This window comes from Ambystoma mexicanum, chromosome 1q (genome assembly GCF_040938575.1).
Source record: "Ambystoma mexicanum isolate Mex_15411 chromosome 1q, UKY_AmexF1_1, whole genome shotgun sequence".
Taxonomy (NCBI): Eukaryota; Metazoa; Chordata; class Amphibia; order Caudata; family Ambystomatidae; genus Ambystoma; species Ambystoma mexicanum.
This window is the reverse complement of record NC_090922.1, coordinates 390,770,343-390,797,163: the sequence shown is the minus strand read 5'-3', so window position 1 is coordinate 390,797,163 and position 26,821 is coordinate 390,770,343. Positions and strand designations below refer to the sequence as shown.

At 47.1% G+C, this 26,821-nt stretch overlaps 1 protein-coding gene across 5 annotated transcripts in view; it reads right to left on the bottom strand.

Annotated features, from left to right (window-relative positions):
• Window positions 1-26,821, bottom strand: part of RBL2 (RB transcriptional corepressor like 2) — a 953,306-nt gene that overhangs the window by 347,744 nt on the left and 578,741 nt on the right. For all 5 annotated transcript variants that reach the window (XM_069639547.1, XM_069639538.1, XM_069639539.1 and 2 more), the window contains exon 13: window positions 11,104-11,268. In XM_069639547.1, the coding sequence (XP_069495648.1) occupies window positions 11,104-11,268 (165 nt within the window). The remainder of the gene's footprint in view (window positions 1-11,103; window positions 11,269-26,821) is intronic.

Genomic DNA, 26,821 nt, shown 5'->3' with positions numbered 1-26,821 from the left:
CGATGTGCTGAAAATTGCGAATACTAGGGGACGTCCGACCCATTTGCAGTGCAACGTCTTTGCGTGGCCGAATCCGCCCAGATCTTTGGTGAGCTCCAGTTGGACCTCCAGAGGCACAATCTCACTCATCCAAGTCCCCTCACCAGAGTGCAGGACTGAAGAACCGAGGAAGATCGACCAGCGATAACCGTCTTTTTTTAGAGCTGATGAAAAGGCGCCAAAGCCACAGACTGACGTGGAAGACTGAAGAAATCGTTGCTGAGGGTACTTTCTCGTGACTGCTGCTGTGACATCCCGCTCAGAGTCCTTCCTTTCGTCACCTGACCGTGGAATCAGGAGACCGGGTCCGTTGCTGCTGCACAGGAATGAATGCAGCTGCATTTGCTTCTTCTAACCTAAGGTGCTGTGTGGATCAAGGTAGAATTTACCTCAAGCCGAATAGTCGCTCCAGCATGACTGAAGTGCTTTGCAAGGTGTTTGGGTGTCCACCCATGCCTCTGGCCTAGGGTTCCCAGCTTGTGTCCTATTAGGGTGTCCTTTAGAGGGTTCCTATACATTGTATTACCTTGCTATATGTATTTTATAAAACTGACTAAAGTATCCTGAGGATCCTTGCCTTTTCTGCTGCTACATAAGCCTTTTGTTCCACTCCTACATTGACTTTGGTGAACTCTTGGATAGTTAGGGATTGGACTAGCAAAGTATTAGAAGCCTTGACAAGTGTTACTGTGAAATATCTCACTACTAATAGTAACACTTTGTCTGTGTGACTTTATAAATGAATTAATTAACCTATCATTTCTCTGTAACTAATGTGGGTGCGTGGCACTACAAGTTATATGGTAGAACTGTCATTAGTGTCAATTTCTGTAACAATTGTAAGCGCAAGAAACTACTATTGGAGCAGCCGCCTTTTAAAAGTATTGTTGATATTTCCTATGTGTATTGGTTAGTCTAAAAGAGTATTTACTTACCTGCCTTTTGTATATAAAACACATGTATGTTTTATTATAACTTTCAGTGTTTAAGAGTTTTTTTGGACTACTGTATTGACTGGGTTCAGTGTACTTACCTACAACTCATATCCTCCTCATAAGAAAAGCCTGGTTGTTCTGCCATTCTACCAGATCTTTTAGATAGAACAGACTTATGGGACCTGTACACGGAGGCATAGTTTTATAGAGTATTAACGCCAGGTGGACTTAAGGAAAACTCCCCTAACAGTAGGTAAATATTGTCACACAAAACCTTATAAAACATGTATTGTTATTGTTATTATGATTATACCGTGCCAAAGCCCGTAGGGATCCAGGCACCGAGATGTATGTATACCTACACCCTTTGGTGAATAGTAAGATGCATAGAATATACATAACTCTTTAGAATTAACACAGACCAGCTTCTCTCACATTTTGAACCCTAAAATGGTTTGAGGTCTGGTGCACAAAAGTCACCAGTTCCAAAGCATTCAATTCTTCAGGTAGATTTATTGAGAGATTTGGAGTCCCAGTGGTTATGATTAGTGTTAGGAAAGATTTCATAATTGTATGTACTTTTCCCTCCATGTGTCAACCCCCAAACTTTCTGCTGCTGTTTAGACACCATTCACTGACTTTGCCAGAGAAGCACAGTCTTCAGCTGCACTCCTCTGGGCTTTCGCTCACTTTTTATGGGGAAACTGACATGCCCTTAAGACAGTCAGTACTGGGAGACTTTGTTTCCGTTAGTCCTTTCCTCATGTTGCAACTTTTGTGCAACATGTAACAAGTGTGCAATGTATTTTACCATACAGCACACTTGGGGCTATAGTCATTTCCAAAGGCCCTAGATACTCTTTCTGGATTTTTTATGAACTGTGCAGATGTGTCATGGACAGGACTGGTGGCAGCTATCTTTTCTCCCTTTCCTGCCATGTTAACCGTGTTAACCGCGAATAGGTGGCCTGGCTCCAAAATGGCCATGCCACAAGGTTCTTTGTCCTGTCCTTTGGCCATCTTGCCCCTTCACCTTCCCCAGGGCGAGTCGACCCGGGTCAGTCCTTATTTGGTCACTCCCGCGAATCCCAATGCTTTCGTGGGCTTCTGCATGCCTTGTGTGTGTGCCTCCAGGATGTGGGCTGGAACGTCTGGTTCCAATACACATCTTGGGTGCCAGAGAGTCTGGAGTGCCATGAATGACTGGGACCACTGTGGTCCGTGATTGGTCCACGTATGGAGTGTGTGTTTGTGAGCAGATCTCCCATTGGGTCCTCTCCGTTTTTGTGCGAAGGGAACTTTGGATAAGAGGAGGCTGAAAGCACCACTACCATGTCGATCTCCTGAGTTCTCACTGAACAAAGGATAGGATCGAAGTATCCTGCAACATGAATCAGAGTCGAGGAACCGGTGGTGACCCGCTGGAAGGTTTGGCACCCTGAGCCCGCAGTCGTCCTGTGGGACCCCTCTGCATCTGGTCGTCCTAGAAGGTCTGCGAAGACGCTTCGACCCATTGGAATAGTGGGACCAACTATCCTCCGCACCTTCATCAAACTCTGCAAGTAAGCTTTCTCAGAAGTGTCCCTGAGGCCAACCAGTGGGCTGACCAGCTTACCCAGTTGCTTTACTCTGTCACTGCCGCCGTTTCGAGGAGGCCCTCGAAACTTGGTATGCTGCTAGTTCTGTGTCCCCGGCACCCTCACACCGAATTTCGTACACTTGGCTTTCCCAGGTCTGAAGTGAGACGATTGCGCCAGGACGGTTACCGTGTTGCTCTGCCGCGACAACGTCCTTTGCAAGTCTGCTGCATCTGTGACCCTCTTGCCCCTGAAGCCTGCTGCAGTGAAACTGGGTCGATTTATCCACCCGGAGCGGAGAAATCGCCACTGTCCCGTTTGGGAATCATCGCTGTATCTCAGAAACTAAAAGGTGCCGAGACGTCCTTTTTGCCGCATTCCAACCTGCAAGCGAAGTGGACTGACCTGCCGAAGTTTGGGTCCGCTTGCGTCGGGGACCGGTGAGTACTTAATACCCCAACCGATGGCCCCTAGCGCAAGGGCCCATTTTTATGCATGAGTGGCCCCTGAGGGCCCCTCTCCTTTCCACTGCAATTGCGAAATAGCAACTCCATCCCGAACTCTCGAACTGCCTCTGCCTTCAAGTGGAGGTCCTTCTTGAATAGTGGGAACTTGTTCTGCATCGCCTCATCCACCTTCCCGATCTGCTAGAGACACCTGAAGAGACCCTATTCTGCCCTTTGGAACAACCGCGTGCACTGGCATTGCAAGTACTATTGAGCACAAGGCTCCTGTCTTCTTAGGGCTTGGACTGCCTCTTAGTTAGGTGTATTTGCGATGTCGAACTGGGCTTAAAGATTATCTGCACTGCCTATTTCCTTCCCATCTAGGTTGTCGACATATTTCGTGCATTTAACCCTTTGGACCCCAATGGTCTTGTATATATATTGTATTGATTGTGATGGGTTGGTTTACTTAGTGTTACTGTGATTCTTTTACTATCGTCTATGTTGCAAAGGCCTTGTAATAAATGTGTCTATATTTTTGATATAACACCTGTCTGGAGTAATTTGTAAGTGTCCTTGCTTTGTGTGCTCATTGAGGTCATTCAGTCACCCTCACCCCTCCTCAGACTTAGTCTTGACCGCCTGCCATAGCTACCCTGATTGGTCTGGCTTGTCCAGAGGTTACCCTGTTCCAAGAAACTAGGCTGGCCTTCTAAATCTCTGCCACTCCAGGTCAGGGTTCAGAAATCCATCTTAACAATTAGTAAAAGAGTTCCAAAGTTACGTAAGAGTTCAAGTAAAGTTCATGTAAGTACTCAGCTCAATCCAACACACTAGGATATGGAAGAATCCTTAACCCAGGTTCCACCACCAAAGGTCAGGTGAGAGTGAGTTAGGGCCAGGACTTTATGCACCAATGTCACCCTATGAAGGACAGGGGGGACAGAAACAGGTATGTCAACTGACCCCCCTGCCCCCGACTCTGATTCTTCCAGAGACCACTGTCGTAAATAGAAGTGACCCCTTCTGGATGGGGTCTGACCACAAGGGTAATAAAAGGGCAGGTGAGTTGGAGGGTTGGTTGGATTGGCTGGGCATGAAGGGGTGCTATTGGTTTGTTGACTTGTAAGTCAAATAAACAGGACCCAATTAGTCCATTGTTTACAGGGCTACTTCGTTGTATCCTTTTTTACTTCAATAATATGAAAGCACTTTACTATTTCTATATTTACTCTGCGTTTCTGTGTGTTGTGTTCTACTCCAAAGTAGTACTTATGGTTGCTTGGTGGGCAATTCTATAATTAAGAGTGCATATTTTTCAGCAGACCTGTGTACTGTAATTTCTTGGGTTATCTGTTAGATAGAACTGTACCTATCAGCTAGCCCTCTGTCTTACCTTGAATGAAGCCAAGTTTGCACTGCCACTGAGGCTATGTCCTGGGCAGCAATATAATCGACAACCACAGGAGACTCCACCACATTATAGAACAGACAGAAAAGGACCCAGGCGAAATGGCTATGGTCTCGCTGGATGCAATAAAAGCCTTTGACTCTGTGAGGTGGCCGTGGTTGTTGGCGGCCCTGGCAGAATACAGGATGGGACCAGGGTACCTGAGGTGGGTTAAGATGATATACAGCTCCCCAATGGCCAGGGTCAAAACGGGTGCGATAATCTCAGACAAATGGCAGCTTGGTAGGGGCACTAGACAGGTCTGCCCCTGGTCGCCCATGCTTTACATTCTAGCATTAGAACCACTGGCGATCTGTCTCAGACAACAGTACGGGGTGATAGGAATCCATACGAAGGGGGGACTGAACCTGATATCACTGTACGCCGATGATGTGTTGCTGTACCTGCGCTTCCCAGAGGAAAACTTATAGTATGTCCTGGAAGCGATGGACCGCTATGTGACCCTTTCGTGCATAGCGGTAAACCCCAGGAAGTCAAGCATGTTCCCCCTGGGGAGATATAGAGGGACCCTGCAGACGAGCCTTCCTGTTTTGCCGATACCCTGGCAGACCAGGACATTCCGATACTTGGGGATTAACATATATCATACGGCCGCGGACGAACATAAATGCAATACAGAAAGGGCAGTGGAAGGCATCAAGAACAGCATGGGGTTCTGGGCAAAGCACCCCCTGGCCATTGTGGGAAGAGCGGCCCTGATCAAGATGGTGGTTCTGCTCAGGCTGTTACACTTTTTCACGAATATCCCATGCATGCTCCCCAAACGCTTTTTCATGAAGCTCCATAGCTTATGCAGGGGCTTCATGTGGCACAATGCCAGGAACAGGGTGGCCCTTTGGAAGTTGCAGAACCCATGTGATAAGGAGGGCATAAACCTGCCGAATTTTGAGATATATTACCTGGCGGGACAGCTCCAGTATGTGGTTAGGTGGCTGTCCGAGGAAGAGACAGCCGAAGCTAGACTGTTGAGCAGGGATTCCGCCCCATTTTTTCTGAGAGAACTGGTATGGCTACCCCAAATAGAGATGCAAGGTGGCGCGAGATTGATGGAGCTGGGTCGGAAAATGTGGGGCAGAGCGTGTCAAATAGCGGGGAACCTGGCCCCATGCTCCCCGCAGGTGCCGCTAGTGGAGCTATGCGGGGAGGACACGCAAATGATAAAAGTGATCCGCAAATACTGGGAACCGATGGGCCTTGCGACCCTCGGAGACATATGGCAAAAGGGGGAGGTACTAGACTTCCAGAGGATAATGGAGGACACCGGGGTATACAAGGGACAATACATTACATATACAAGAATTATCAAGCGACTGCGAGAAAGGTGGCCTGAGGCAGTACTAGCGGAACAACCCGATATAGTCATTGAGACCATGTACGTTATTTCGGAGGGCGGGCACGAAATATCCCGAATTGACGAAATATTGATGACCAGGGTAGGCATGGTGCTGCTCCAACTGAGGCGGGACTGGGAGGAGGAGGCGGGAGAACCTATGCAAGACGGACAATGGGAGAGGGCCCAGCGGTATCATAAGAAGGTGTCCCGGAATGCGAGGCTACAGCAGATCCAGTTATACGTCACCCACAGGGCATATATGACCCCTAGCAGAATTGCTAGGTTTGGAAGCTCAGTGACACAGAAGTGCCCCAGGTGTGGGGAGGTGGATGCTGGGATGATTCACATGTTCTGGGCATGCTCGGAGGTGGGACGATTCTGGATGGAGGTTAAACAACGTCTGTCCCAAAAGGGGATTCAGCTGGAGGTGGAGTCAGTATGCGCATGCATGCTGGGGGGTTTTGCCAGACCACACAACCTGAAGCACATCAGTAAGATGAAAGACTTAGCTTACATCTTGGCCAAGCGCAGAATCGCAATGGGCTGGAAAGCAGCCCAAAGACCCAGAATAGAGGTGTGGTGGACCGACCTCCTGAAGTGGCAGAGGCAGAGACGGCAGCATGGTATGAAGCTGTCACTAGGGGAGGGGAGGAAGAGGCAGGACCCCTGATAGCGTGGAGACAACTAGTGGCCATGATGGCGGGACTCTCTCACGCCGAATTTAGCGAAGATGACACGTTTGAGAACAAGGAGGGGGATAAACCCTGAGAAACTAATTCTGAGGTATTGAAGTAGGGGCTCGAGTTAAGGGAGTGGGACAGGGCAGGACAGTGATGTAAAACATGTGAAAATAATTATGTGATGCATATGTGTAAATGTCCTACACGTCGGTAATGTTTGGTGTGTTGTTTATAAAACAATAACGTTTTTTTTTAAAAAGTTTGCACTGCCACTGCAACCCTATAGAGTGATTTTGATCCATATTGTGGTTGAAAACCTGTCTTACCCTTAGGCTAGATGGTTTCACACCCCTCACCAGAGGACTGTGGACAGAGCTCCCTAACAAGACCTGCACTGACAGCATACACTAGTCAATGTTGCCCAAATATATGAATTACACTGACAAATGGGAGTGGAAAAAAGCACTTCACTTGTCAGAAAGGTGGAGACAAAAATAGGAAAACCAAATCAGCCAGTGCATATGGTGAAACCCACATAAAATAAGGCTGTCAAAGGAACAAAAAGAAAACAAAATCCCAACAGAAAAGAAAGAGGAACTGGAGGCAAGAGAAGAAGACTGGAGGGAAAGGGCACAAGTAGGGGCTAGAGGGAAAAAAGAGGAGCTGGAGAGGACAGGAGGAGGTTGTAGAGAAAAGGCCACAGAAAGGACCAGAAAGGAAAGAAGATATGGGGAGGAGAGAAGGAGGTTGGAGAGCAGGCCAGAGGGCATCAGACAAGAGGAGGTGATTATAAAGGAAGGCCATTAGAAGCTGAAATACTGAGAGGTGGATGGGGGAAATAATGAAGAAGAACCAGAAGGGGATAGGACCTAGGTCAGAGGTGGAGAACATAGAAAGGTAAGACAGGAACAGACACACCATAAAGTGAAGAGAGGCAAGTGGAGTAGAGGTTGGAGATATAAGAATATGGTCGGATGTCAAGAAGGAGGAAAAGGGAGAGACAAAGGGGATAGTCTAAGACTGGCAAGAGACATCCCCTTACGCACCAGACCATTACAACTTGTTGAGGATGCATACAAGCAGGGGGATTAGGGAAACATAGTTAGCTATTCCAATTAGGAAGCAGCAGGGCAGTACCAAACTCAGCCCACAAAGTGAAGTGACCGCCCTAGTGGGAACTCTGTGGCCTGGTCTGGAAACACTGACGCCTTCTCATGGCTGCCTAGACTTAAAGTGTGAGCATACTCGGGCCCAGAGACAATGGGGAAACCTTCTGTGACACAGGGAAACGATGACAAGAAGAGGATTACGACCAAAGAGACCAGGAATGATGAAAGAAGGGTGAGGCCACCTAAACTCCCATACTGAGCGACAGATGGTTATGGAAGGAACCTCGGAGTGAGAGAATTTGTGTTGCATCAGAAGACATTTTGCTTACATTCAGAGAATGATTGTCCTTAATAAGACATTTTAATTTTCCTGTGAGACTGCTGTTGTTGTGGAAACCCTGCAGAAGTCATACCATGTTTTTGTTGTTTTGCCTTTAGTTAAACCTGGGGGATGGTGGAAAAACATTTGAACTGACTGAGGTTGTCATGCCTGCGCCATGGGCGCATCCATTTACGCTCAATTTGGACTATATGTTTATCATTTATTTACAACAGACTCTTGGATCTATCTATATTTACTTTGGAAACTTTATTTCCCATTTGCGAGACTTTGCTGCTTAATTATTATTTCCAACAAACTACGCATACCATAATGCACCTGGCTACAAGCATCGATTCCTGGCTGTTCCTATTGGTTATCAATGGAACTACACCCCCCAGAAGCCCTAGAGACTTGCCCTGCTTCCACCAGCCCAGGAACAGAAAGGGAGGTGGCCGATTGCCTGCAGGTGTGCTTAGCCAGGTGCAACCAATTAGCCTGCCTCTGTGCTGGGCTAGGCAGTATAAAGGCTGCTGCCTGCAGTGGCTCAGCCTCTTGCATCTGAGAGTTCTTCCTCCACCTTTTGCTTCTTTCTACGGATCTTGTAGCTGCTTACCTTCACTCCTGCTTGGACCCTGCCTTGTTGCTTGCTCCACCCTGCTGCCTCCAGCCATAGCCTTCCAGGCTCCCTGCCTCACAGCCCTGCTCCTCTGGGCTCTCCACACTGCAGCTGATCACGCTCTGCTGCCTTCCAGTCTTCTCCCTTGCCCTGCCGGGCTCTCCACACTGCAGCGGATCACGCTCTGCTGCCTTCCAGCCTTCGCCCTTGCCCTGCCGGGCTCTCCACATTACAGCGGATCACGCTCTGCTGTCTTCCAGTCTCCGCCCTTGCCCTGCCGGGCTCTCCACATTACAGCGGATCACGCTCTGCTGCCTTCCAGCCTTCGCCCTTGCCCTGCCGGGCTCTCCACATTGCAGCCAATCACGCTCTGCTGCCTTCCAGTCTCCGCCCTTGCTCTGCCGGGCTCTCCACATTGCAGCGGATCACGCTCTGCTGCCTTCCAGCCTTTGCCCTTGCCCTGCCGGGCTCTCCACATTGCAGCCGATCACGCTCTGCTGCCTTCCAGCCTCCGCCCTTGCCCTGCGTACCCTCTACATTGCAGCTGATCACGCTCTGCTGCTTTCCTGCCTCAGCCCTTGTCCTCTGGGCTCCCTGCCCTGCAGCCTGCCTCACTCCGGCTGCCTTCAGCCCTTGTCCTCTGGGGCTCCCTGTTCTGCAGCCTACCTCTCTCTGGCAACCTACAGCCCTTGTCCTCTGGGCCTTCCTACTTTGCAGCTTATCCCGCTTCGCTGCCTACTACCTACCTTTTCCGCTGGGTTCTCGGCCTAGCAGCTCTCTACAGTCCTCTGCTACCTTCTACGTTCATCGGCCCTGTCCCTCAGGGTTCACTCCTTACTGCCCGGCCCTTACGGGATCCTTGCCGTGCAGTCTGCTTTACTCTGCTGCCCTAAGCCCTTTTCCTCTGGGCGTTCTACTTTACAGTCCTACCCCTGTGGGCTTACTCATTGCTTTCCTGCTCCTCTGAGCTCTCAACCTTGTTCCTTACTGTCCTCTGCTATCCTATCCTGTTACACGACTTTCCTTTCATTTCCTTCTGCTAGTTTGCTATCACCTCATTTACTGGATTTGTCTGTAGTATCTTCTCTTGTACTGTTTGTAGACCCTTTTGTACAGAGCTTGTCTGTTGGTTCCCATCAGTCAACCTCTGCCCCTTCCCTTGTCCTGTTTCTACATTACAGACACCCAGAGCTGCTGTTCCAAGTCATGAGCAATCAGTGTGGGCCTCTGTTATAGCAAACTGTGCAGAAGGCTAGAGTATTTCCAAGGTTCGTGGAATACTCTTTTCCTATATCTGCATACACCCCAAGAGGGTATTCATTCTGTATCTTTTCCCTTGCTACTCTTGCTTACTCTTCGTTCTCTTTCCTTTCCGCTGTGTGTGTTCTTATCTGTCCACTTTATTTGGCACAACCACCCAAACCCTTTCTGGGTGTCCTGTGCCACTCTTAATAGAGTGCCACTCCTGACAGAGGTCCAGAAACAACAATACTGAGAGAGTTCCCCACAGGTCTAGGAAGAAAGCCAAACGACTGAGAAGGCTTGTTGGAAATTTCTATGCACTATCTGAATTCAATTGAGAGTATTATAAATAAATATTGTGAAACCCTTTGAACAACTGTGAGTGTGTTGCTAATCCTGCTCAGCTTTGTGACAGCAGGCCAGTATGTTGTACTCATCCCATCCAATAATAGTGAGAACCCCTTCGGAAAGGGGCTGCAGAAACCAAAATGAAGAAGACAGAAGAGCATTTTGGAAGTACAATACACCCATAGACGTGCCATAAAGGGTGCTCATCAGCACAGTTACATCATGATTTAATGTAAACTGTTCACAAAAATTAATATGAAACAGAACTAAAATCTTACATTTTCAGAATATACTGAATTTTAACAATTTATTTGCAATATTAAGCAGAGCAAGACTTAGCGAGACATGCATTACAATGCATAAGTATGAAGGCACTAAGGAACACAAAAATATAAACTACATCCACATTATAAACGGTAACAGGACAACTTTACAGTTTTTAAGAACTAATCTGTTATAGATTCACATGCTAAACCAATTCCTCTAAAAAGCGTCAAGAAGTCATGAAAATAATACAATTTATGCTGTTTAAGACCCAATAAAATACATTCACAATGCTAAATTCTGAAATAATTCAGGCCTTGCAAATTCTTAAAAATTCACTAGACCTGCAGGGCGAGTTGCTTAGTTTACATATTCAAAATGTACTCACCCCATGGTGACAGGTGACAAAATAGTTACCAGTGCTTTCTGTAAAATGGTGCATGTCACCATAAGCACACTTCATTTTTCGTACAATGTTGTCACCTAAAGGCTAGCCATGCAGAGTGAAACTGTTATTTGCCATTTACTGCAAACAAACTTAGTTTGCAATAAATGTCAAATAAATGTTTCAAACATACCCATCCTCGCCAGCAAGGTCAAGTAACATGCAAATGCTGCTCGCCCTTCATAAAATCTCCTCACCAATGCGAGTGGGCTAGTAGATTTTGCAAGCCATCTAAATTGTAAATGTTTTACAACGTATTACTAAAAACAGGCCTACCTGTTCACAGGTTGGAACTTTGTTTTCATTGTCCCGAATTCGCTCCCACAGTGGAGAGTCTGGTTTCCAGGCCAAACTGTCCAAGATCTGCTCTTCAATCTTATTTAAATGCTTCACCACTTCTCTGCAGAGGCCATCCTCTGCCCTGATGACAACTTCTATCACCTTTTATAAATACAAAACAAACTTGATTATCCAAGAATATTGTGCACTGGAAAGGAACGTAGTAACAGGTGCATACTAATCAGAGCAGACAAATGTTAGCATACCTAAACATTAGAAAAATACCAAGCATTAGCATGTGAGACTAGAATACCATACCCTGGATATCACCTCCATTCACTGCCCTCTTCGCTAAAAGAAGTTTGTTACCCCTTGATAGATCGATAAGGCTTTTTTCAAGAGGGGATTGCCTCCTGTTCCGGTGGAGTAAATTACGAGAAGGACGAAAAGCCCTTGCAGTCGATCCAGAGACAAGCTAACAAAATGGCACTTGGTTTTTGGCAGGGACTACTGGGAGGAGGGGATTGGTACTGGGGTTTTATGTTTGGCCTTCAAACCACGTCTTAGGGATGACAATGCTCACAAATGTACATACGGGCACACAGGGAGTGTAGGTATGGCCATAATGGCTGGACACTGAGTCCTGTGTCTTAGGAAAGAGTTTTCTGTTTTGCAACTTTCCTTCTATTGACATCGATGAAACCCCCAGTTTTTTGCTATGGATTGAACACTAAACTAACCTGCCGTTTGGAGGTAAGTAAAATATATTTGCTCAACTCGCCACTTTTGGGGGCCAAGGTCAGCCCTTATGGTTACCATGGCAGGGGGGGACTCTGTCTCCTGCGTGACATTCCTGTGTTGTTTTCCTGTAGCACACATCACCTTACAAGGAAGTGATGCAGGGGTACTAAGTATCCCTTTTTCTTTATCCTTAGTCATATTTTTGTTACCTTGTCTGATATTTCCAGGATGGGATGTGGCAGTGGATTATTGTCTACCTGTTTTTGCACACTTGTGCAAACATTTGTTTTTTACTTGAAATACCATATTCTCAAAATGACCAAGCAATGAGGTTTTAACCCTGTCCTTAGGCCTTGTTTTTGGCCTTTACAGTCTGGAAATGCCATATATGGCGAGCTCTTTCACTGCTCCAGCTTGGAGTTCACAAGCAAAGTTGTGGTGTGTGGATCCTGTCCGGATATGGAATTTGGGGTTGTCTAGTCACAGCCCACATTCCCACCAGGGAATGTCTGTTACTGGGTAGATATGGAGGCTGTCCCTGAACTGAATGGTGCTGACCATTACCATTGGTACGCTGAGACAGTCCCTGGTCTGAATTTAGGATAAAAGGAGGCATCCTACAGCTGTCCTTCCTACTGGAGCCATGACTACAAAGCCTGCAGCAAGTAAGAGCACGGTGTTGGCACCGCAGGACAGGATTTCTTTGCCCTCTATCATCAGAGCACGCCCCCAGGGCTTAAACTGCAGCCTTAGTCCCCGGAGCGGCGCCACAGGTGTTCGTGCCGAGGGTGGAAGCGGCCTGCCCTTTGCTACAGTCAGACAACCAGATGCTGAAATCCAGAAAGCTGACGAGCTGCATCCGCAGCTAGATACAACTGCAGTGAGAAGAGGAGGCTTTGCTGTTTGGAGGGAGACACTCGGTAAAATACACTGGGCCAAGGGGGAGGAGGAGGAGGAGGAGGAAGGAAGACACCTCTGCACGTAATATCCCAGGTCCCCCAAAGCTTTCCTGGCTCCCCTGTAAGTTGGGGATGTAGCAATACAACAAACTAGATAGAGCTACATAAAAGGATTGTAAGAGCCCAGAATTGACACCAGAGCCAGTGACTCTTACTGTTACCTCCGCCATACTTGCTGAAAGCATTGAGCGGGCACAGCGAGAGGGGCAGGTGGGCAGTTCTCACTCTGCAAACTAGACGCAGGGAGCAAAGGGGGGGAGTCGGACTCTGGGTGCTCCTCAAGCTACTAGGGTGTTTGTTGCTCATGAGGCTAGTGAGCTGGACCTGTGGTTCTCGCCCTCCTTGGAGACCTGGTATTTCTGTTGTTTGGTCACTTTTGGGAGTCTCTACAAAATCTTGGAGTCTGTGTAACTTCCCTTTTTATCACCTACACATATATCAAGGGGGCCTTTCTTTCCTTACCTATCTTCCTTCTAATGACTGTGAGCTGCATTAAGTCCACGCCATTGGCCCACAGGAACCCGCAATTCGTTTTTTAATGGTCCTCATTAACTGTTGGCCAACCCTTTTATTGCTATAATTGATTTTTATCCATTTGTGTTCTTAATTAGTTGATGGTTTAAATGGGTTGCAATTGTATTTTACTGCACTATGCACTTTTACCTTAGCACTATTTAGCCACTTTGCACAATACCTTTGAGGGGTTCTGTAACAGTTGCTCACAAAGAAAACTGTTTAGCTGTATTAACTTTTCCTAAGAGCCCAGGCTTTTACTGGCCGACATAGCCCTACACAGTTTCTTATAGTTTCAGAACAATCCTATATGGTAGTTCTGTTTAGTGGCATTGCATTGCACCACTGATTGATTCAATGTTTCATAAATTTGTGGTGGAATGGTCAAGCGGAAAGCAGAAGGGTCTTTCTCTCAGGGTGCAACTAGAAATAACATTTCTAAAATGTTGCAACCAATTAATGTAGTTAACCATTTAATTTCTGAGATTAAGGGATTTGTGTATGATATTGGAGACACAGATGCCGTTGAATGTGTAAAAAGAAATGAGAATTTAAATACTAAGGGGGAACGGGAGTCCCAATTACAGCAAAAATGGGCCCCAAATTTGTGAACACGAATTGTGCGTTTATATTGAAGAACGCAGATTTAATAGACTTTTGCGATATAGACCCAACTCCGAAACCGAAAACCATAGGCGTATCAAGATGGGGGCTGCTAATGAGGATCTGTTAGCCCCCTTTGAAGTATCACAACTGCCAGGTCAAGAAGGGAGTAAAAACTACTCTTTCCCCGTTAAAAATAAGACCTTAGCCACGGGAGTAGAGGGGGGTGGACATTATTGAAATATATAATGAGACTATCAACCCAATTGTGACTGGCCCCGACTCTAAAGGCAGGCCCCTTGTTCAAGAGCCGAACACTCGGGCTGAGAATTCTAACAACCACCTGGGAATGAGGCAGGAGGAGTTTGGGGGAACCAGCAGAGTCTTTCTGCAATCACGTTAGCAAACCGCTTCAAGCCCCTCTCCTGTTTAACGCCCCCAATTGTGAACCCTGCACCACCAGCAAGTATTTTCGGGAAAACAAAACGAGAAAAGGGGGCCCCAGAATACAAGCAATAGGTTAAGGGGAAAGAAAGGACACACCTAAAAGGGGAAACGGAAGACGGCACCTTTTAGTAGGCTCCCTCCAAAGGTGCACAAGCAGTGCTCAGTGGGCACTCAGACAGAGGCAATCAGTGCAGCAGCAATGTGCAATATAACGCAGGGGTTACACAACCCAAAAACAGCAACCGAGGTGATTATAGCAGACCTAGGAACAACAATAAATGGAAAGGTGGAAGCATTACTGATTGACTTGTGCGGGGAAGTCAGGGAAATTAAACTTAAATTGGCAGAGCTGGGAAATATGAATGGCCCTAGAATGGGTTGTAGTTGTGGGGTTGGAGGGCATTCAGGGAACTTAAAGGTGTGTCCCAATATATTATAGGACATTTCAACAAGTAAATTGTCCAATAATAAAAAGTATTCAAAACAAGTCACAGGGGCCTGGACAACCTGTCCGGCCCGGGGTGCACAGGAGCTTTGATAACTCCAATTGGTACACAGGTACACAGAATTAGGGGAGCCCCCCCCCCCCTCTGACTGGTCGAGCCTAATTGCTCTAAGAAGAGTCCCCCCCTATATTAAAAGGGGCTGGGGCGTATAACCAAGAAAGGGATAACCAGGTCTCTGTTGTAATGATTAATGCCCCCAGACTATCCCCTAGAATGTACGAAGAGTGCAAAAGCCTAAAAAATAAATGTACACACTGGATTCGGCATATAAAGGGATTTTTATCGGTTATTCATTGGGATATAGTAGATTGCCATAGGGGAGGCATCCAGAACTCCTGCTGGCACTATATACAGATCTACCGTCGATCCTGGGACCTTGTTGAGGGCTTATTAAGCATTTACCAGAGGGTATACCCCACTAACAAAACTAAGATTGTTTTAAGATCGCTGGAATTCTTGCAACATCTGTGCACAAGTAATAATCCACCTAACAGAATGGCAGGTCATGTTAATGAAGGCTCAAATAGTGCAAGGAAGGAATGTATAGCTCCCCAGCACAATTATACTGGCGACTTGGAGGACATCGATTGACTGGGTGCAATGAACTATAGTAATGAGAAAGAGAAAGGGGCAACAAGTATATTATCATGGAACATTGCATGCTTGAATAGACTGATGGTTGACCTGGCCTGGTGCTCGTTTGTAAGAGGGTTGAATGTAATAGCACTTCAGAAGATGTGGGCCATCAAACCCGTCTGCCTACAAGGGTACCAATCATTCTCTGTGCCCGCTTTAAAAAATGTGAAGGGCAGACCCAGTGGTGGGTTGCTAGTTAGGCTGGATGTACATTTAGATTGGAAGGTAGAGGATCGGGTAACAGGCTCCCCTGACCTTCAATTTCTTTCTGTCGCATCAAGGCAGGGGGAAACTATAGACCTTTTTAATATATACAATAGGCCCTCAAAGTCACAAGGAATGGAGACTTTCACCCGCTTCAAGGACTCCATTGACCTGAAAGGTCTGAGTGAGAGAACAGATAAGGTGACCTTGGTTGTAGGTGATCTAAATCTCCAGATTGAACCCCTGGGCGCATTGGAGAATATGTGGGAGGAAAGGGGGCATATCACCCACATAAATAAAAACAGAGGCAAATATAATGCTCCCCAATGATATGGTGTTCTAAAATTGTCTCTGCCGTAAGAGGAGCAGAAGCTCCCACTCGAACCCATCAGCACGCAATAGAATCAACTTGCATACTATTTAACCACAATTTAAGAGCATGCAACGGACGAGCCTCAAAAGATCAGCTGGCAAAAAAACATTCAATGGGCACAACGGATCGTCACTCATAGATTACATCTTGATTTCTGCACCTAATTGGGCAAGGGTCACCGATTTTGAAGGTCAGGCCAGGACAGAGAGCGATCACTCCCCTTTAGAAATGTGCTTTAACGATAGAAGGGGTCCCTCTCATGGCTTGCCAGCCCCAAAAGATAGCCAAGCACTGAACATAGTTGGTCACGCCCGCAAATCCGTCAAATGAGTTAAAGTATTAGAAAAGGAGTCCAAATCTGCGTTATATACATCTATCCTCACCAAAATCGAGGCTATCTGTGATAATGAGGCCAATGACTTGACCATTCTGGAGACGTATAGGAAGCTCAATGAAAAGCTACTCCTTCATATATCCGCCCCGGCAGGGAAAGTAAAGGAGAAGGCTATCCATAAAAATGAGTGGTACGATGAGGAGTGCCGAGTAGCCAAAAGGAAGATGGTAGTTAGTGTGGAAGAAAGGGCAGGGCGCGGTTGACAAAACGAACCTACGCCAGGCACGCTACGACTATAAAAAGGTAGTCCTGGTTAAAAAGAAAGAAATTGCGTTAGACAAATGGCACTCCCTGACAGATGCACTACAAGCTAAAAACAATGTGCTATTTTGCAATTGGTCACCACGAAGAGACTGAAAGGTGACCATACAATGGACTGCTGTATTAATGCTGAGGATTGGCGCCAGCCCTTCTCAAATCTGTATGTTGTCCAGGACTTGGTAGATCAGAATCCCCTCCCTCGCATTGTAACCTCTCACCCGATCAATTGTGTATTACTTTAGGTGAAGTTAAACATGCCATAAACTCCCAGAAACGTGGTAAAGCAGCAGGCCCAGATTTGATCCCAACAGACTTGTTCAGGGATGAGGTGGGCATCTGGGCTCTGGTTCTGTATAAGGTTTTTAACTCTATCATTGGGAAGGGTGCAATCCCAGAGTCCTGGTGTAAGGTGGCGATAGTTCCCTTATATAAGAAGGGTGGAAAGAACCTCCCAGCAAATTACTGCCCAATATCCCTATTGAATAGTGCGGGAAAACTCTTCCGGAAGGTTATCCTTGCTCACCTCCAAGACCGGGTTGACAACAACAATGTAATTTCAGACCTACAGGCCGGCTTTAGAAGAAACAAGGGCACTATTGAGCAATGCCTCATGCTGTATTTGTTAATCCAGAAATACATAGTACTAAAAAGAATGAAACTGTATGCAGTGCTTTATTCAGTCTCCCGAGAAAGACTGTGGAGCCTCCTTGAGTCACACAAAATGCCAGCAAACCTGATACAACATTATTAGTCTGTTATAGTCTGGAAATAGTGCATCAGTCCGCTATGGACAGGGGGAGGCGGGTGAAAATACAAAATCCTTTGTGGTTAACAAGGGAGTAAGGCAAGGTTGCACCCTGGCACCCCTTCTATTTAATTTGAATATTCAAGAAATAATTGACAAGCTGATGAAGGGGTGCCAGGATTGCCCCGAAATGGCCTCAAATAAATACCTGGCTTTATTGTATGCAGACAATGCAGTGTTGGTGGCAACTACCCCACAAGGTCTGGAGAATTTCTTGGCAATCTTTTTAGCTAAATGTAAAGAGTTAGATCTGGAATTGAATATAGATAAATCCAAAGTACTGGTGTTTAAGCCTCGTTTTACAAAATACACACCATTGGTGCTTAAGGTGGAAGGAACACAGCTCGCCCAAGTAACATTTTTTGATTACCTTGGGGTGAGATTTCAAGAGACGGGAGGGTGGGTTGAGCAGTTGGGTCGATCAGGAGAAATTCAGTGGGTCAATCAAATCATTTCATGTTAAACATTGCGGAGTTGCAATTTCCCCTGCCATGAACCTATACGAAAAGCAGGCCCTACCCGCAGCCCTGTATGCGGCGGAGCTATGGGTACATGCCAACGTAGACACCATCATAAGAAGTGAATTTACATTTCTAAAAAAGTTGCTATCATTAGCAATGAGCACTCCCTCCACCTTAGTACTTTCCAAACTTAATGTTACTACCGTGGCTGCCCAGTTTAAGCTTAGACCAGTTATTTTTTGGCTAAGGATCTGGAAGCAGGAAGCATTGGAAAAATTGAGAGGGGCACTGAACCACCTCATGGCGTTAGATGTGGGGAAATCAATACCCTGGCTCCGCCACATTAAAAAATCACCCTGTGAAGCGGGTGGTGGTGACCTGTGGGATAACCCTGAATGCCAGTCGTTGGGTACTAAGAAAAGAATTAAAGATGCACTAGTCAAGGGTGCCCGCAACCAATTGCTGTGCGATGTTATGAAACTTAAACTAGGTCCTGCATACCTTGAGGTTAGCCACCCTGGCCCTAAATCCTATTTGGACTACATCTTGCCACCATACGAAAGGTCCCTATACCTGCGAGTAAGATTAAGCAGTCTCTCAGTGGCCGCCTTTACACAATCCTGGAATCCAGCAAATGTTGATCAATGCTCAATGTGCGGGATGGAAACCAAGACTGTATTACACTTCATGTTGCTATGCTGTAAATCAAAATATTTAAGTTTTATGTACTTAAGACCCCCACTGAGGGCGGCTGGGATTAGGGACACGGGTGTAGCATTGATATTTTTGCGACCGAGTCCTGACCCTTTTGTGGTGTTTGGGTCCGCCCAGTATATCCACAGGGCATGGCTGTTAAGGAAGAGGTTTTTTAACTCAGGCCCCAATGTTCCATGAAATGTATGCCAAGGAAGCCGTCACTGAATTAAGTCTGACAGATCTAGTGATCGTTTTAAAAGAGGCTGTGAGCAGGGCACTGCTCCTGGTTCCTAAAAGTAAATTGTCTGCACTTTATGTATTTATTGTGGTAAATTGTTTGCCCGTGTGTATTAATAGCGTTTTTATTCTATGTCTGTAATTTGTATTTTTACTTGAAGGCTCAACGCCGAATAAAAGTCTGTTGACTGCCTCAGCATGAAGAAGAGCAGGGGACTGAAGACCAGCCAGTACTGCCTTTAGCTAACTCCCGGTAAAGCACTGCTTCTCTTTCAATTTTTCTAGAAGACCCTCATTGGTGCTTCAACACTTGGGCTGATGGGACCAACCAATACAGACCTCTGCACGAGAAGCCTGCTGTCAGAAGTGTCCCGGACCCATCCTGTGCACTGTCGAGCTTCACACCAGGATTCTGCAGTGCGTTGGTCGCCCTACAGAGTTGGGTCTCTGTGGGGCATTACATTGTAGCCCAAGACCATCTCTCCTGCCGTTGCTGCTCTCCTGCACAAAAAGGAGCCTTCCTGAAGCTGTGTTTTCTTCACCGACAAGTGTGTTGCGTTGGTCGATGTGAACTTCACTGCTGTCTCTTTAGCTTGTCCGTTGGGTCAAGGGGGTCTCATCTCCCCTCATCGTGTTATCTTGCCATCCTGACGTGCCTGGGCCATCCAGCTGGAAGCATCTTGGAACTATATTGGTGGAACCGCTGTTTCGCTGGAACCAATCAAAAGTCAAAGTCAGCCACTGCATCTCTGATACCTGGCTCTCTGCAATCAGACTAACAACAGAAATAAGCGCCCCCAGCAATTTGGTGTGACCCAGGGGTGGTGACTCAGAAAATCAGAGTTTAGGGCATGTGTTTGCATGCCTGTTTTCTCACCCAACCTACCCTGACAGGGATTGATTGGGCGTAAAGTCCGCTCCTTAACTCTCCCTGGCCTGGCTGTGATCCGAGGAGTTCTGCCCAATGATCCTCCCAGGGCAACCCCAGGTGTAGTGGGTTTGGGAGAGTACCCCTAACCTGCATTAACCAACCTTAAATGCATTTCATCTGGAACATTCACTTACCTATTGGCCTTGCCAAAACTTGTTCTAGGATTTTTTCGAAATATGTTTATTGATTTTATACATACACTATATCAAAGTGTGGCAAGTACTTGAAGAGCGCTACAAGCAGCGCAGTCATGCTTAGAGATGCATGTAATAAACAAAAAGAACATAAACAACAACAACAGGTCAGAGAGATGTTCGTGGGGGGAGTCAAGAGGGCAGTGGCGCCATGATAGTCAGTATTAGTTAAATGAGAGCGGACAAGGGGAATTGTACATGCTTTGGGATCAGGGCAATGGGCAGAAAGCGGGGATCACCGGCCTACCCGGCCTTCAATGTTTCGTTCCTAGGTTTACGAGCAGGCGAGCAGCTACCTGGTTGGATCCTCTGCTATGTGCTGTCCCCTTTGCTTTTACTCAGTTTTGTCCATCCGTCGTAAGGAGGGAGGTTGTCGGGCCAAGCCTGGGTATTTCTGGGTGTAGTCCAGGAAGGGTTCCCACGTTTGGAGGAATTTGTCTCTGTTCCCGAACCGGAGGGCAGTTATTTTTTCCGCTGCAATTATATCCCAGCATTTCATCCACCACATTTGTACTGTCGGGCCCTCTGGTTTTTACCACAGCCTAGCCACAGATGTTCTAGGACTTTTAAGACTTCCAATTCCGCGCACAGGAACGTTCCTGGAACACTGACTCTTTTAGAGACAATAGGCTTCTTATTTGGTATAGAAGGACTTCGTAAAGTTATAGATGCCTTATAACCATAAAGCAAGGAATAGGTTTCTTGAATGAGTTGCACTATTGTATTCTCTTTACTGCCAACTGTTTTACTTGTTTCAATAATCTTGAACTACTGCTACTGTTTTAAGTGTAAAGGTTAGCTAATCTCACTTTGAGATCCTCAGCTATGTGTGTGTGCATGCATGTGCGAGTGTGTTTATAGGGTCTTTTAGGGATGACAATGCATTACTTACCGTAAAAGCATTTCTGATGGTTGTATCTGCTTAGATTCACATGCTGTGCATAGGTCCGACATCCAGTGGTCACTGCGGAGTATTGCATTTTGTTTTTCGTAGTCGAAAAGGGGACGTCGACAAGGCGTGTCTGTAACACTATCCCTATAGTGATGTGCATTGTACCCACAATCCCTCACGCGTCGAGGTCCCTCTGTTTGTATTTTTTCTGCCCTGAGGGAGCCTTCTATAAGTGAGTGAGTACAGAAAAGAGAGAGAGATGTAGAAAGGTGTCTATGTTCCTTTCATCCGAGCGGGGAGGAAGGGTGGGCGCATGTGAATCTAAGCAGATACAACCATCAGAAATGCTTTTACGGTAAGTAATGCATTGTCTTCTGATGTTTGTTAATCTGCTTAGAATCACATGCTGTGCATAGACTAGCGAGCAGTACCCGGAGTTGGCGGTGGGTTATGAGAAGGAACAGTAGAGAAAAGATGTCTTAATACTGCCTGTCCCACCTGGGAGTCAGATCTAGAGTGTGCATCTAGACAGTAGTGTTTTGTAAAGGTGTGCACAGAACTCCAGGTAGCCGCTTTGCAGATGGACTCAAGGGGAACATTTGCAATGAACGCTATGGAAGCCCCAGTGCCTCGAGTAGAATGTGCTCTTGGCTTGAAGGGTAGTTCTCTCTTAGCAAGAGTGTAACAGAGAGTGATGCATTGAACAATCCATCTAGATATAGTGGACTTTGAGACTGCATCTCCTTCTCTTCCTGCTGCCACCGAGACAAAGAACTGATTAGTCTTTCTCAGTGGCCTGGTTCTTTCCATGTAGAACATGACAGCTCTGCGTACATCTAGTGTATGCAGACTTTTTTCTCCCAAATTTGAAGTGTTTTGAAAGAACGTTGGTAGTTCTATTGACTGGTTTACATGCAATTTCGAGATGAATTTTGGTGCAAACCTTGGGTGTGTGCGTAGAACCACCTTATCCTTGTGAACTGTTACGAAGGGGTCTAGAACAGAAAGAGCCTGGAGTTCACTTACTCTCCTAATGGAGGTGATAGCTGTTAGGAAAGCAGTCTTAAGAGTGAGGTCTTTAAGAGTTGCCTTGTGCATGGGTTCAAAAGGCGAGCCCATGAGTCTAGAAAGTACCACATTTAAGTCCCATCCGGGAGCTGGGTTAGCTATCGGAGGGTGTATTCTCTTTACCCCCTCCATGAAGGCCTTGATAACTGGTATCTTCCACCACGACACTTTAAGTTGGGAAGTGGTGTATGCAGAAAATACCGCCAGGTGGACTTTAATGGAATTGAACACTAGACCTGAATCCAGTAAATGGGTCAAGTACAGAACAATGTGTGTGGGAGAGCAGTCAACCGGGTTGATGCTCTTACCTCTACACCAGATGACAAATCTTTTCCACTTGCTAGAATAGCAGTGGCGAGTATTAGGTTTTCTGGCTTCCCTGAGGATGTCCATACATCTCTGCAGGAGTTGTAGATGTCCAAATTCTATGATCTCAGGAGCCAGGCTGCTAAATTCATGGTCTGAGGGCATGGATGCAGTGTCCTGCCCTTGTCCTGTGACAGCATGTTGTACGGGCAGGGAAGTTTCACTGGGGGGGATAGGGACATCTCCATCAAGTGAGCGAACCAAGGCTGCCGGGCCCACATTGGGGCCACTAGTATCATGGTAACTTGCTCCTGGTGCATCTTGTGCACCACTTTGTAGAGAAGGGGAGTCGGGGGAAGGCGTAAACAAATTTCCCTGACCATTGAATCGACAGACCGTTCCCCTTGGACTGGTTCTGGGGGTACCTGGAGGCGTAACTTTGGCATTGAGTTCTCCAGAGTTGCGAACAGGTCTATTTCCGGGAATCCCCATTGCGTGAAGACGTCTAAGACGATGTCTTCGTGCAATCGCCATTCGTACACTTCGGGCAGGGGGAAGTCTCTGCTGAGTTTGTCTGCTAGCAGATTGAGTTCCCCTGGTACGTGTTGTGACAGTAGGAACATGTTGTGTTTGAGAGCCCACTTCCATATATTCTGGGACAGCTTGGACAGTCCTGGAGAGTGGGTGCCCCCCCTGCTTGTTGATGTAGTACATGGCTGTGGTGCTGTCTGTAAGGACCATCACTGTCTTCCCTTGAAGGAGTTCCTGGAAGGCTTTTAGTGCTTTGAACACCGCCAGTAGCTCCAGTAGGTTTATGTGCTTGGATGCTACATTCGGAGTCCACACTCCGTGAGCAGTCTGATGGGATAGGTGAGCCCCCCATCCTGTGAGGGATGCGTCCGTGGTTAGAGTGGCCTCCACCGCGGGTGTGGCAAAGGGTTTCCCTATTATCAGGTTTTCCTTTGTTCACCACCGTAGCGAGAGAACCAAGGCTTGCGAGACCACCACTAGATCGTCCCATTGTCCGCTGGCCTGACACCACTGGCTGTTGAGCCACTCTTGCATTGGGCGCATGCGCAGGAGCGCATGAGGTACCAAATAAATGCACAACGCCATCATTCCTAGCAATCGCATCGCTTTGCGCACCGTCACCTCTCGACCTGCCACATATTGGGGGATCTGAAACAGCATTTTTTGGACCCTCTCGTTGGAGGGGAAGACGAGGCCGTCCTTTGTTCGAATTAGAGCCCCTAGGAATTGTTTGACTTGGCTGGGGTCTAAGCTGGACTTCTTCTCGTTGATGGAGAAGCCCAGTTGGAACAAAAGGTCTACAGTCTTTTGGGTGTTTGAGAAGCATGTCTCGTAAGAATCCCCTGTTATGAGCCAGTCGTCGAGGTAAGGGTATACTCGGATGGATAACCTGCGCAGGTGGGCCGCTGCCACTGCCAGTACTTTCGTGAATACCCTTGGTGCAGATGCTATGCCGAAGGGTAGCACTCTGAACTGGTAGTGTTTGCCCTCTATCATGAACCTGAGGTATTTTCTGTGCGCTGGCAACATTAAAATATGAAAGTATGCATCTTTCATGTCCAGTGTTGTCATGTAATCTCCCTGTGATAGCAGTGGGATCACTTCCTGTAAGGTCACCATACGAAACCTTTGGGGTTTGACAAACTTGTTCGCTGAGCGCAGATCTAATACAGGGCGCATGGTTAGATCCTTTTTGGGTACAAGGAAGTACACTGAATAAATACCTTCCATTACCTGAGATAGAGGCACGACCTCTATGGCTCCTTTTTCCAGCAGTTGTTCCACTTCTTGGAGATGGTTGGCAAGATGTTCTGGTGTCATGCGGCGTCCCCTCGGGGGTCTGTATGTTGGGGAACTGTTGAACTCTATACAGTAGCCGCGTGCTAAGGTGGAAAGTACCCAGCGGTCTGATGTTATTCCCTCCCATGCTGGAAGAAAAGATGTTAACCGGCCCCCGACCGGCGTTGCATGGGAGGGGACGCAAATCGTTGCGTCACTTGGTGGTGTTGTTGGCTTGGGAGCCTCTGGGGGTGGAACCCCGGCCTCTTCCCTTGCCGCGGCGTTGACCCCTCTGATTGTACTGGCCGCTATTACCCTGGTAGTTGCTGGCAGAATACTGTTGTTGTTGGTTTTGTTGCTGGCATTGTCCACGAAAAAAGCGCTTATTACCAAATCCCCGCCTGTTAGGGGGTTTTGAAATTAGGTCTAAGGTCTTTATTGTATCAAATTCCTTCTTCGCGTTCTCCAGCGTGTCTTCCACTGCTCTCCCAAAGAGGTTGGACTCCTCTATGGGTTTATTAATAAGGGACGCTTGTGTTTCCGCCTTATTACCAAATCCCCGCCTGTTAGGGGGTTTTGAAATTTGGTCTAAGGTCTTTATTGTATCAAATTCTTTCTTCGTGTTCTCCAGCGCGTCATCCACTGCTCTCCCAAAGAGGTTTGACTCCTCTATGGGTTTATTAATAAGGGACGCTTGTGTTTCCGCCTTAAATCCGGAATTGCAAAGCCAGACGTGACGCTTCAGTAAAATTCCTTGTACCAAAGTGCGGCCAGCCGTCTCTGCTGCATCGAGGGTATTCTTGACGATGCTTTGATTGACCAGAGAGCCCTCGTTAACTGCAGCCAGTAAACAAGTCCTTAGGGGTTCGGTAACTTCTTCGATGTCCTGTTTGAGCTTAGCCCATTGAGCATCGGCGTAGCTTGCCAATAGGGTATTATTATTGGCGATTCTGGTAGAGAATGCTGCAGAGGTGGTGATTCTCTTGGCTAGGGCATACAGCTTCTTCCCCTCTTTATCAGGGGGTGCCTCGCTAGTAGATAGTGGGACTCCTGCCCTTTTCCTGGTGTTGGTCACGACCACGGAGTCCGGGATTGAGTGACCCTTAATATATAATAGGTCTGATTGAGAGGGAGAGAACAGTTTCTCAATCCTCGGATTGACCCCTCTCACCAATGCAGGAGTGGAAAGAGAAGGTGTAATACGTCTCTTAACTGAGGCGAGGATGGGTATAATCTGGCTAGTGGGGGTTTTTTCTTTGATAATCCTCTCCACAAAATCGGTGTCTGGGGTGACCTCCCCAGTTTCGATTTTTCGAAATGTGCTGCTGCCTTCTTCAGAAGTGCATTGAAGGTGGGTTGATCATTGACGGGCGAAGGGTTCTTGACTGGTGTAGTTTCAGTAGACCTGATGACTATACTGCTACTGCCTGTATCAGTCGACCTAGCCGGTGACTGCCAGGGATTTGGGTCGCTCTTGCCTGTGTCTTCCTGGAATCCCTCCTCACTGTTAGGCAGAAACCTGTGCAGTTCCCTTGGGGAACACTGCAAAAGATTTAAGACTACAGGTAGAGCAGTAAACCCCTTTGGTAGCAGTCCGTACCACCCAGATTTACCTGGTAGCTGTGGCTGAGCAGTCAGACTTCTCTCAAGAAGAGTTAGGCAGTATGTAAAGTATACACAATATGTACCAAAACACAATAGCACAAGCAAACACTGACCAGAGCTTGGTTTCAAAAGTATATAGTTATTTATTTAAAATACACATAAGTTAAAAACACTCTAGCAAAATATAGTAAACACTTCAAACACAGTTATAATGAAAGTAGATTCAATCCTTTCTCCTATCTAGACAACTCTAGGTTAACACCACTTAATTAAAACAGAGGTGAGTGCTTAACGTTAGATGACACTCTAGTAGTTTCCAAGAAAGGGAGAGAAAAAGCAGAAATGGGTTAAACACACCACTCTAAGGTCCAGAACACTTGCAATAGGCTCAAAGAAGCACAAGGTCACAGGTGAGCAAAAGTCACTAGGCAGGGCCCACTCTTAGAGTAGCCGGAGCGAAAATGTGCCCAAGATCACACTGTTAGTTAGGGATTCAAAGTCTTGCAAGGAGTCAAAAAGAGTTTAGAGTGGCTCAGAAAGTTTAGCCAAAGTGTCCCAGGCACTCCCAGGTTCGAAAGCCGGGGACTAAATCTACCCCGTACAGTCGGTGGCAAGGGAAGCCAGGCGGAACACAGTACCTTAAGCGGAAAGGATCCTCCAGCGGGGGCAGTTGTTCCAGGCAGCGACAGCAAGGCTCGACGTCGGTCAGGGGAGAAGAATATCTCGCTGAAGAGCAGAAGAGAAAGGTCGTAGCACTGCCCGGGAAGAAACCAGCCGCGGAGTCCTCCGGTTAAAGGGTTGGTACCGACTTTCGCGGTATGGGGGTAAAATGTGGTATTCCGGATGCCGGGGTGCTTGGCACAGGCAAGGCGGCCACGAGATACCTCAAAGAACGGAAAGAAGGCGAAAACTGGTTGTCCCCACCAGTCAAGGGAAGGAGCCACTCCGTTAAGAGTTCTCCTCGGTCGTCGGGAAAAAGTGGTGAGACGGTTCAGCAGGGCTCCACCGGGTGGTGTCGTCGAAGCAGGTCGGCTCAGCTCTTCCCTCGTCGGATTCTTGGTCCTGTGGCGACTT